This window comes from Lontra canadensis, unplaced genomic scaffold (genome assembly GCF_010015895.1).
Source record: "Lontra canadensis isolate GAN:19392208 unplaced genomic scaffold, GSC_riverotter_1.0 scaffold47, whole genome shotgun sequence".
Classification (NCBI taxonomy): domain Eukaryota; kingdom Metazoa; phylum Chordata; class Mammalia; order Carnivora; family Mustelidae; genus Lontra; species Lontra canadensis.
The window spans coordinates 11,381,519-11,394,192 of record NW_022631041.1 but is presented as its reverse complement, the minus strand read 5'-3'; the positions used below and the strand labels follow the sequence as shown (position 1 = coordinate 11,394,192).

Genomic DNA, 12,674 nt, shown 5'->3' with positions numbered 1-12,674 from the left:
TAGTTTATTACAACAGACTTCTAAAATCAATGTGCAAAAGAGAAACATGAGTACAGAAAATAAGGTAAAATGTAACATTAAGTCTGTTAGTGGAGGGAAAAAGTGAGAACAAGTGGCAGGATAATGGGGTTAACCAATTGGCATGATTTATTCTTGACTTAGTACAAAAGGGTCACCTACCACGCATCTTGCTTAACGTTTACATTTGTGCCTTGAGTTGAGGTTTATATATTTTAGAGAAAATCGCTTATATATTTTAGAGAAAATTTTAGAGAAAACCAAGCAAACACTGCCATCCCACCAGGCTCAAGCTCTCTTGGCAGGGTCTTTTAAATGCGCCGATTCCCTTCAGAGAGGGTTTCGAGGTAAGACAAAAACCTGTCTGGAGCCCAAGTCAGCAGAAAGCCTTTTCTGTCAGCAGCTCCAGGGATGTTGAAGGTGATTTGGGCCGCGAGAGTCGGACCCGCGACCTAGCAGCGCGGTCGCCATGATAACCACAGCAGGAGGTAGGTGAGCGGGAACAGAAGCTTGGGAGAGTGAAGCAAAGACACACCTATTGCGTAAGCGTCCAAACACCCTCGCTCCCAGGGACACGCAGGCGCAACGCTGCTCCACGCTCCGGGGGTTGCGGCCCTCACTTTGTCGTCACAGGGCAGATGGTCAGGGTGCGTCCGCCTTTTCCTTCCCCCTTCCATCCTCCTCCCTTTTTCCCCTCCCCTAGTCTTCAGTCTTCTCCCTCCTTCCTCTCTCCCTCCCTCTGGCGTTTCCAGCCGACACCCGCTTCCGGTCGGCGGCCGTCTGCGGAAGGGTGTCCCGCCTCTTCCGCCTTTACAGTGGAGGTGGCGGCGGCAGCGGCGCCTGCGCGTCTTCTGTCAGGGTCAGCAGGCGGGTCCCCTGGGTGGTCCACCTGCGCGTCGCGGAGCCGCGCCGTGGGGGTCGATGGCGATGAACTATAATGCGAAGGATGAAGTGGATGGTGGACCCCAATGTCCTCCCGGGGGCACCGCTAAGAACCGGAGACCGGATAACACGGCCTTCAAACAGCAACGGTTGCCGGCTTGGCAGCCCATCCTCACGGCTGGCACGGTGCTCCCTACCTTCTTCATCATCGGCCTCATCTTCATCCCCATTGGCATCGGCATCTTCGTCACCTCCAACAACATCCGCGAGATCGAGGTGAGGGGTGGGAACGGCAGTGGGAGTTGGCGCTGCCCGGGAACAGGGTCCTCCCAGTCTGCGCTACCCCAGCCTCAGCTCCCTTGAGGTTGACAGGCTGGCTCTGCCCTCCCCCGCGTCTTCTTCCTCTTCCTCTGTTTTTCCTGTTTCTTTCTGTGTGTTTCCGGAATTTTGCAGTTTTTGTCCGAGTTTCCTCCTGCGATTTCCAGGGCTTCAGACGGGATGAATGTTTAATGCAGGGGGTGGGTCAGATGAAGAACGCCCCTTTAATGTGCGGTTCGTGTGGTTCTGTCGGGCTTTTTGCCTCCAACAGAGGTTAAAACACAGTGGGGGGACAAAGAAGTTCTGTCTAGATGTAACTCCGGGAGAATTGACTTGGTCAGAGTGTCGTTACCCGTGTTGGGGATTACAGAGATTAACGCGTTGGCCATTGTTAAGGGAAAGGAGCCAGGGTCATAGAGGTATTGATGATTTTATATAAATAAGTTTCCCAGATCACATATTAGGACACATAACAGAAGTACGCACAGTACCTTTCATTTTGGGCTAGTATATGCTTTTAGTTGTAAGGCATTGATAGAGATAAAAGATAACCAGAATCTCCAATTCTAGTTTTTACTTTTAGGCCGCGTTTAATAATAATAGAATTTAAATTTTAAAAAGAGAGTCAAGGACTATACACAGAATTAGTTGTACACTATCTACTGAACACTTTACTGATATAAGACATGACAGACTTGGAGAAGCATCTTGACTTCAGAACAGCAATCATAGTATCTTCATCTATTTGTAGTGGTGGAGGTAGGTTGGTACTAGAATGTAAATACTTCGTAGAGATGTCCAGTACTAAAATCTATACATCCCCTTTTCTGGTACACCAGATGGTATTTTTATCTGTTTGGAAGGACAGGAATTGGTATCAGGTTCTCTTGATTTCTTCTGTTCTTTCAGGTTATGCCATTTTTCTAATTTTATTAAATACTTTAAATCCGTGTATGTGATTTAATGGGACTTTCAGAGTAATTTTATTTCAGTTACGGAATAGGCATGAAGATATCTACTTTACGCATAATCTGCGATGTTGCTTCTAAAAGCAAAATCAATATATCCTTTAATTGTACAATGATCAATTTTAAGTTTATAGTGGTAAGAATATTATCAATAGCATAGTACTTAAATCTTTTGCTAAAAATTCATTTTTGGTTTAATACGTGAAGAAAGGGCCACAATATGTTTACCCAGCATATATATTTATTTGTTTTATCATTTTTCTCTCCCTAATAGTCCTGCAAATGTGGTGCTTGTTCACTCAACCACTCTAGGATCACACATATCAGGATATGAGCAAAACAGTGTAACACAAGGACCTATGGGCTCTAGGTTGGTGTTAGACAGAGCTGGTGTTAAATTCCAGCTCAGCTACTAAAAAACTCAGTTTATTGGGAAACTTTATCTCTCCAAGCCCAAGTTTTCTCACCTGTAAAATAGGTGAATAATGCCTATCTTATAAAATGTGGGAATTAAAAACAGTATAGATAACATTCCTGGCACTAAGTTTAAAATAAATAGTTACTGTCATTATGATAATCACTGATCAGGAGATGAGAAATGGAGTCAGAGAGGTTGGTATTTGTTACTAAGCTAACAGAGTATTGTAAAATGGAGGCAGAAACCTAGATGTCTTGATTCCCAGCCTCAATCTTTTACACTATGCTGGAATCATAACTGCGTTGTGAATAGTTAAGTAGAAGAAAATAATTTAACATTAGAAATTGGATCATTTTACTTAAACGTAAGGTATTAAGATGGAAATAGCAATAATTTGGAATTTTATACTATGGGAATTTAGTAAATTATCAACTCAATTTGTTAATATTTACTATACTATGAAGATAAATATTTACTTTAAAACTTTTGGGTTCTGAATTAAGTAAGGTTCTTTACACTAAGTGGTTGTTGAAATGGAAATTTTTTGACTACTTCTCATGTATGTAATTTTGATATCAAAGTGCCTGAGGAGTCTCCTGCACCTCGGTCTAATGGTTAAAAGGGAACTAAGAGTCAAGGCAGTACTGTTGAGGTCTCAGGTCTGTTACTCTAGTTTGTGATGATTCTTGGTATGTTTTTGAGACTTAGTTTCTTTTTCTTGAAGAATCAAAAAATTCAGTCTAGGGATGCCTGGGTGGCTCAGTTGGTTGAGCAGCTGCCTTTGGCTCAGGTCATTATCCTAGAGTCGTGGGATCGAGTCCCATATCGGGCTCCTTGCTCTGCGGGGAGCCTGCTTCTCCCTCTGCCTCTGCTTCCACTCGCCTGCCTGTGCTCGCTCGCACTCTCTCTCTCTCTGGCAAGTAAATAAATAAAATAAAAAAAAAATTCAGTCTAAATGATCTCTGATACGCTGTTCAGTTCTAAAAATTTATGACTTCCAGCTTTAATGAGGTTTAAAAAATGCTGTGTATTCAAATTGGATCACCTTTAGAATCAGAGGAAATTAAAATTAGGACTTTTGTACCAACACTGACAATACAGTTGTGTAAACAGAATTGCAATTTTTTAAAAATTTGGCTATTGACTATGCAGAATATTGGTTCTGGATTAGGTGTGGAACACTAGAGAAACCTGGAGAACTTTCCCAAAATGCACATGCTTCTTTTTGCAAGCTCTCCACCCTCTGTTAGCTACTAGTTTAGGTTAAAATTTGTTGAGGGTTAGGGTGCCGTGGTGGACCAGGTCATGATACCAGGGTCCTGGGATTGAGCCCCCTGTTGGGCTTTCTAAAGCTCAGCAGGGAGTCTGATTCTCCCTCTCCCTTTGACCCTGCCCCCTGCTTGAGCTCTCTTTTTGACATGCTCTCGCTCTCAAATGAATAAGTAAAAAAATCTAAAAATGTATATATATGTTGAGGTTTATTAAAAGTGGGTAATAACAAGTTCTTTCCAACTTCTACACTGTAAGTTTCTCACACTTGGCTTATTTTATCAATTTTGAAAATTTTAGGAACTTTGATTGCTGTATTACATCAAATTATTAGGCAAGAGGAGACTTGTCAAATAAGAATGCTTTTGTAATATAGCTTAGAGTGCTAAGATCAGAAGTCCAAATATTTTAGGCACAAAAATCAGTAGGTCTATACCCTTCTTCCAGAAGGGTATCATTTTTAAAAATTAATCTTGTAAAGCACATTGGACTCTGCTGAAAAAGTTATAAAAAAGATATTTTTAAATTATAATGCTTATATTTGGCAGTATTATCTCTCCAGCCCCATCCTGTTAGGTTTGTATATCTTGTTTAGTTGGTTTTTAGTTTTTCCACCATCTAATTCAGTGAAATTATTAGAAAACTAAAATTGTTAATTTTATCATTCATACAAAAATATTTTAAATATTTAATATGTCACTTGACATTAAATTTTAATATCTTCATTTATTATTAGCAGCAAGTAATTTCCTTTAATTTGGCAGTTGTAGGAGTCTGGCACATCCTTTTATGACAAAAATAATGATTTTCTAGTCTAGGGCCTTTGTTGGTGAGACTGAGCTTTTACCCGAATACCGCTAACTTCAAAAAGCTAATGAGATATTCTTAACTTTTACAAAGGCATTTATCAGTGTGAATGCTTAGAACTGGATGACTACATTTTTCAAAGTAATGTCCAGAGTAAATTTAAAAACTAAATATTTACCTTAAATTAATACTGCCAAAAGTGTTCAGGAAACTTTTTCATTAAATTTTAATGGAATAGAACTCCCCTTTCCACCCACAACATGTTTGATAGAGAAATCCCAACTCTCCTCTGCTTTTATCTTACTATGTCATTTACTGCCCTCAATTAATTAATCCTGGTTACTTTCTGTTTTCCTCATTTCCTAGTTATATTCCTATATAACTTGGATTCTTACATAATAAGATTTTTAAGAGGATTAGATTTCTCTTCTGCATTTAGCATTATTCTTTGTTTATACTTAGCTTACAGCTAAGAGTCAAGGAAGAATAAATTGCTGGGTAGAAATAATGGTTAAAGAAAAGGCACTGTATGTTAAGAAATTTAAAATTTTCCTATTCAGATGAATTACAGTGGCTTAGAAGTTGACTCTTAGAAATTAAGAGGTTTGTGTTGTGTTTTAATTTGTTTCTCAAGCAACTTTGGTACTTAGAGCAAGGCATGGCAAAGTAAATATGGCTGGTCCAGACCATTTTGTAAAGCTCAGGAACTGAGACTGCTTCTATAGATGAACATTTGCAGTTGATTTGGTGATAGAAAACACTGACTTTGGACCCCAGTTATGTGAAATGTTATCCCTGCAAAATAATTTCATTCTTATTAGTAGACCTGCGTTACCAGAAGATTGTATGCTAGTGCTAATATATTTTGAATTTCATCAATACAAATTTGTGCAAAGTTGTTTTCTCTTTTTATATAAAGAACCTACATAATATTGTTGGGTCCGTAGTCAAAGGAGCGAGACTGATACAAAGCGAAGGTCAAGCAAAGCTTTATTTCCCACCAAGCATCGAGAATCAAACTGACCGGCTGGGGCCGTCTCTTACAAAGAGGTGACCCAGTCGGTTTCCGTAGTGTAGTGGTTATCAAGTTCGCCTCACAAAGAGGTGACCCTTCCCTGCCTTACAAATTAACTTTTATAGAGGAAAGGCCATGTGGTTGAGCCTGGCCACATGCAGGTGGCCAGTGAGATTGCAACACACAGAGAAAGCTGCACGGTCATGCTAGGTCACACACAGGTGGCCAATTGAATTACAATTCATCCCATAGCCTATCACCTTGGTCAGAATTGGCGCCCAAAAGGCGGGGCCCATACTCCTTGGTAGCTAGGGAGACAGTATGCACGCTCCACTGATTGGATGTCACCACCTGGCCCGACTCATCCCTGCATCCAGGCTCTGTTATCTCTACCTGACCTGACCCACCCTTGTATTTGGGCTCTGTTATCTGGGACTGGTCAACTGGACTTGCTTTTAAGTAGGTTGGGGGGGGCAGGATCAGTTTAAGTTTTACTGCATAAACAACAAAATCACTGTTTAACGGGATAGAATCGCTCTGGCTAAAGAGGCCCTTACCATATCCTTGACTTTGCTTCTTGGTTTGCAAAGCCTAGAGTGTTTACTTTCTGGCCCTTTACAGAGAAGAATTTCCTGACCTTGATTTAGAGTTTTAAAGAAACATACTGGCAAATTCATCATTTGTTACAAAAATAGCAATTTTTAACTTAAACTTTATAATTCTCAATAATCTTTCAAGGTAGGTATAATGATCTCTGATAATTGCTTGTGTTCAACCTTCTTTGTACACATTTCATAGATAAAAAAGGCTTTAGCTAAACGTGTTAATCTTGGTCCAGATGATACCATTCTTCATTTCTTTATACAGTCAGATAAAGTTCAAGCAACCTTTAAAAAATTGCTTTTGAGATTTTTTACTTTGGAGAAAGGATTCCAGATAAATTCTTTAGTGTGGAAGTATTAGTTCAAAGGGGTACTTAAAATGCCATTCTATTTATTTATTTATTTATTTATTTATTTATTTAAGAGAGAGAGAGAGAAAGGGAATAATTTTTTTTAAGATTTTTTTTTTTTTAATTTATTTGACAGAGATCACAAGTAGGCAGAGAGGCAGGCAGAGAGAGAGAGAGAGGAGGAAGCAGGCTCCTGGCTGAGCAGAGAGCCCGATGTAGGGCTTGATCCCAGGACCCTGGGATCGTGACCTGAGCCGAAGGCAGAGGCTTTAACCCACTTTAACCAGGCGCCCCTAAAATGCCATTTTTAGAGCTTAATCTAATTAATACTTACTGTGATTTACCTTATTACTCAGCATTTTGTTGGGTGACCTGTTTAGGTCTTATATTGATTTCCTTTAAGACAGATTTACATTCAAAAATGGAAATTTTCCAGTCCTTCTTATACAGTGTGAAAACTGCATGTCCTTCAAATTCCTCCTTTCCCAGCTTATTAAATTCAGTTTGGTTCTGAGGAATAGGATATATTTTTAGAGTTACTAAGAAGAAAGGACAGTTTTATTTAGAGGAACAATTGCAGTGGTAGCAAAACAAAGTTGAGAAGTATGATAACCTTTAAACTAATCTAGTCATCTACATCTGTTCTGTTTTAGCTCTGGTTCTTTGTGTTTTGTATTTAAGCTAATGGGCATGTGTACAGTTTACCATTGTATTCTGTATTATGCTTTGTATGCTTTTGACATTTAATAACCACTACTTTTTAAAATCGAGTGAACTCTAGTTCCTCTTCCCCCTGGTAGCTTCTTTCTTTCAAGCTAAGTTATGGATGGACTGTTGTCTTCAGTATGAACTTTTTCCCCCTACCTTTACTGAGGTATATAATTAACAAATAAAAATTGTATATTTTAAGGTCTTCAGTGTATGATGGTTTGATATATGTATGTATGCATTGTGAAATGATCACCATAATCAAGCTGATTAATACATCCATCACCTACCACAGTTAACTTTTTTAAAAAGATTTTTTTGGTGTAAACACTTCAGTGAGAATACTTAAGGTCCACTCTTAACAAAAAGATAGAGATAACAAGTGCTGGTGAAGGTGTAGAGAAGAGGGAACGCCAGTGGAATGTAAATCAGTACAACCATTATGGAAGAGCATCAGAAAATTTACGAAGGAACTACCATATGATCCCACAGTCCCACTACTGGGTATATATCCAAAGGAAATGAAGTTAGTATCTGAAAGGGTCTTCTGCACTCCCATGTTCACAAACCTTGTGTTTATATCCAGTCGATTTTATTACAATCTGGACATTAGGTCAGGCTACCCTTGAATTTTGGCTGTTAAAGGATTTAGTGGGTTTTGGTGGTAAAAACTCATAGACTGAGTTAAAATTATCAAGAGTTTTAATTGATATTTTGCACACTCTGTATGCAAAGTGCTGCTGTGGACATAGTGAACATTAGAAAAATGTGAACAGAGCCTCTTTAAATTTTTTTTTTTCTTCTTAAGCAGAGAGTAGTCTTTCTTAAGGACCCTAGAATCTTTTGGGGGGTATGAGATTATACATCTAAAAGGAAAACAAAGCCTTGCTAGGTGAGTGGCACAAGCAGAACATGCCTTAATAGTTCAAAGGAAGATAAGATTACATCTGTCTTTAATAACCATGGGAGGCTTTGTGGTGGAAGTGGGCTTTGAACTGGAACTGGAAGGATAAATAACACTTCTAAATGGGAAGTTGGATGCATTCCAAGAAAGGAGATTAATATGAGGAAAGGTGTAGTGACAGAAAATCAAAAGGTGTATAGAGAATATAGGAGTAAGGGCAAATAAGCCAGTGCCAGATTGTGGATAGACTTTTGAGTATTTGATAATGAGTATGTAAACTAGGGAAGTGACATGATTGATACAGTGTGTATCTGTTAGGATTGGGTTCAACCATGAGGAATTAAGATTTTCCTTCTCATGTAAAAATCCCTTAGAAACACAGTCTCTGGCTAGGGTGGAGGTACTGTTTTACTAGGTCTAGTTTACTGCTCGGCCATTGGTAGGGATTGAAACTGATGCTAACAGTCCAGAATGAAGGATAGAGCTCTGTTGTCACATCCTTTTCCAGGCTGCAGTGTGAAAGAAGAGATAAAGAACAAAGGGGTAGGCCTTCTAAAGATGGTTTGAGGAAGCTGCCACGTACTACCTCCACTTAGTAACAAGGACACATTAGCTGTAAGGGCAGCTAGAGGTTAGAAATGTGGCCTTTATTTTGATAACAAGATTCTCAGCTGGTAATTGAGGTTTGTTTCTTTTTAATTAAGGTTTTTATTTTAATTTCAATGTAGTTAACATACAGTGTTATATTAGTTTCAGGTGTACAATACAGTGATTCAGCATTCTATACATTACTCAGTGCTCATAGTGATAAGTGTACTCTTTAATTCCCATCCCCTATTGCCCCCATCCCCCTGCCTACCCCCACCTCTGGTAATCTCAGTTTGTTCTCTAAATTAGTAATTGAGTTTTAAGCTATGGAAGAAAGGTAGCACAGAAATTGAGGTTGGAGGATGTTAGGAGTCTCCGCAAAATAAAGCTATATATAGAAAGATTTGTCTGGTGGTAATATATTGACTGGATGGGAGCTAAGTCATCTAGATATAAGGCTAGGAGTTTAGGCATGGAAAAACAGATTGCATTTTTATATTGATTATAGTATTGAGTTGAACTTGATTTCATAGTAAAAGGCAGTATGTGTTTTATATGTGAAAAGCAAATCCAACTTTATTAATTTGCTGATAATTTTTTAAAAAAATAAGTTAATAGGAATTTTGAATATCATCACCTTCCTCTTATTTTCTTCAGCCTCTTTTTTTTTCTCTGTTCAGCATATAAGTGTTCCAGTTTTACCTCTTAAAAAAATGAAAGTCCTATCTTAATTCTGTTTAGTAATAAAAATATTAACAACTTGCCTTTGAGATTTTACTGTGCTAAGAATTTTACATACATATGTCATTTGATTCATTTGATATGATGACACAATGGTAATGTTGTTATTATTCCTTTTTTAGGGGGGGAGGGGCATTATATGAGATTAAGTCCTTTCTTAGTCACATAGCTAGAATTCACATCCTAGCACTCTTACCTCTTGTTTTGATTCTTGTAGGTGCTGGTCTGTATTCTCTTTTTCCACACAGTCTGTGTGAAAAGAAGGGCCATACTTGTTGATAATGTACATTCTTATCTTTCATTGACTTGCTCTTTAATTCAGTATATCTGAAGTATGTTGGATAGTGAAAAGTGCCATGAAGAAAAATGAAGGGAAGGGAATATGAATGGTTGACAGTTTTAAATAAAATAGGAAGGCTTCAATAAAGTGGTACTTGAATAAAGATCTAAAAGAAGTCAGGGAATGAGCCATATTGGTAACTGAGGGAAGGATGTACCAGGCAGAAGAAAGAATAAGAGCAAAAGTCCTGAAGAGTGTGTTTATTAGCATGTTTGAGGAACAGCAAAGAGGCCAGTGTGGCTGGAATAGAGTGAGAAGTGGAAAAGGATAGAAGAAATGAGGTTAGAGTGGTAAAGTATCAGGCTGCACAGCACAGGGGCCACTGTAAGGATTTTGGAAGCCACTGAAAAGGTTCACACACATAGGTGACATGATTTTACTTACAGTTAAAAGAGTCACTCTGGCCATGATAAGGAGAATATTACCTGGAGGATAAAAGTAGAAGCAGGTATGGGGAAGCAAGAATGCCCTGTCTTCTTCAAAGTCCCTCTAGCTAGCTGGGCTAAGAATTAAATTGACATGAGATGGATTAATAGGAGAAAATCAAAGTTAATAGTGTACATATGGGGAGTCCACACAGACATGGAAATTCCAAAACCAGGCAAAATTAGGTTTATATGTCATAATGAACTAAGGAGAAGGGTAGGGGTCTGTTACTGCAAAGGGAAGGAATGTAGTTCACAGGAAGATCTGTAATTGCTTGGTAAGCAAATGTTTGCTGGGCCACTCAGAAACCATGGGACATAAAAGACTGATCAAACAGGCCTGGCTAGCTAGGTTCTTCCCTGTTGACCCTATCTAGTTCATCGTATAATGTAGTTATCTTAGGTGATAGCTCTCTTCCTGGAGCAGGTCCTCTAAATTATTTTTAGGCAGTTGTAGGGGGAGGTAAAACCTTTTTCTGAATCTGCTGGGTTTTGATGGCTTTTTAACTTAAATGATCCTCATTACCACAGGCCCATCTTGGAGCAGCTTGCCCTTGGTCCTACGCAGGGAAACCAGATAAAGGCCTGCTGCCATAATTCAAGCAGGAGATTAGGGGGCCACAGTAGAATGGTTACAGTAAAAAGCATTTAGATTTAGAATATATTATGACATGGATATCATGTATAAAATTTATTCTTTTGTTTAGTTACTGTATATTGAATTGTTAAAACATAGGCAAATGTTGGATTAATGAATTTTTTAAATAAAAAGAATATATTATGAACATAGAGCTAATGGAATTTTCTCAGGTAGTAAACATGCTGGGGGGGGTGAGAGAAATTGTAAAATAAAAGATAACTTTAAGATATTTTGACCTACATTGGAAGGATGGAGTTATAATTTATTGAGATGGGGGAAGACTGCAGAAGTGTTTTAGTATAGTTTTAGGGGCTTTTGGAGGGTGACTTATTAGGACGAGATGACTTTTAGACATTCAAATTGGAAATAATGAGTAGGCAATTGAATATATGAGTCTAGGGGGAAGGTTGAGACTTGGGTTATAAATTTTGAGGGTTAATCAGCATAGATGATTTATAAAGACATAAGGTGGAATGAAGTCAAGAGAGTGGTTGCAGGTCAAAGAAAAGTGAGAGCATCTAGATAGCCCAGTCACTCCAATGTTTGTGGAGGCTGGGGAGATGAGGAGGAACAGCAAAGGAGATTAGAAAGGAGCAGCCAGTGAGGTGGGAGAAAAACAAGGTAAACTTAGTGTCCTGGAAAACAGTTTTAGGAAAAAGCCTGTGAACACTTATGCTCAGTGCTCCTGCTTATTATAGTTCACATAAAGGGAGGACTGAGAGCTGACCTTGGAATTACATGATGCATTTCATAATAGAAGAAGCAGTGATGAACCTGTCCTGCAGTGAGTGCCATCACCATCCACATGTTTTTTTTTTTTTTTTAAGATTTTATTTATTTATTTGACAGAGATTACAAGTAGGCAGAGAGGCAGGCAGAGAGCTAGGAAGGGAAGCAGGCTCCCTGCTGAGCAGAGAACCCTGTGCGGGGCTTGATCCCAGAACCCTGAGATCATGATCCGAGCTGAAGGCAGAGGCTTTAACCCACTGAGCCACCCAGGCACCCCACATCCACATGGTTCTTCACATCAGAAATCCTGGAATTCAAACTAAACTTGATTATCATTATCCTGTCTCTAGGCACTAAGTTCTGTGATTTTTCTTGCTTAAAATTTTTCCTATGGCTTCTACTATTCAGGCTTATGTTCAAACCCCTTAACGTGGAATGTATTTTTCTTCAAGATGGGCTACTTTTGTGCTTCTTTAGCCTTACCTCCTACCACTCCCTTACTGTTTGCTCTAGCCATAGCAAACTACTGTAGTTTCTGGAATGTAGCATGCTGCCAGATCTACCTGAATTGTCCGTCCTTTTCTTATTCTTCCATTTGTTTCAAATTTCATTCCTGTCAACACTATGGAAAATGTTCCCTGATTCCTCCCTTTCCCCACCTGATATAAATGCTTCTCAGGTCCCATAAGTACTAGCTTATGGCTTTTCATAACATTATCAAATTATATCTGGTAATTATTTTTTTTATATCTGGTAATTATTAAAATGATTTTACTTTCACTAGCCTGTAAATTCTTTTGTAGTATGAACAATGTGTTTTTCCATTATGTATTCCCATCCTGTAGCACAATATTTGGCATTTAATAGGGGATAAGATGTTTTAATGAACAAATTAATTAACTAAATTGAATGAGTACAATCAAGATATTTTAAAATAGTTTACTGAGAGTTT

At 38.6% G+C, this 12,674-nt stretch overlaps 1 protein-coding gene across 1 annotated transcript in view; it reads left to right on the top strand.

The window, feature by feature from the left end:
• Window positions 1-526: 526 nt before the first annotated feature.
• The window catches only part of TMEM30A (transmembrane protein 30A), a 34,797-nt gene continuing 22,649 nt past the window's right edge, over window positions 527-12,674 (top strand). The window contains 2 exon segments of the mRNA XM_032873167.1: window positions 527-827; window positions 829-1,176. Of these exon segments, the coding sequence (XP_032729058.1) occupies window positions 657-827; window positions 829-1,176 (519 nt within the window). The 5' untranslated portion in view covers window positions 527-656.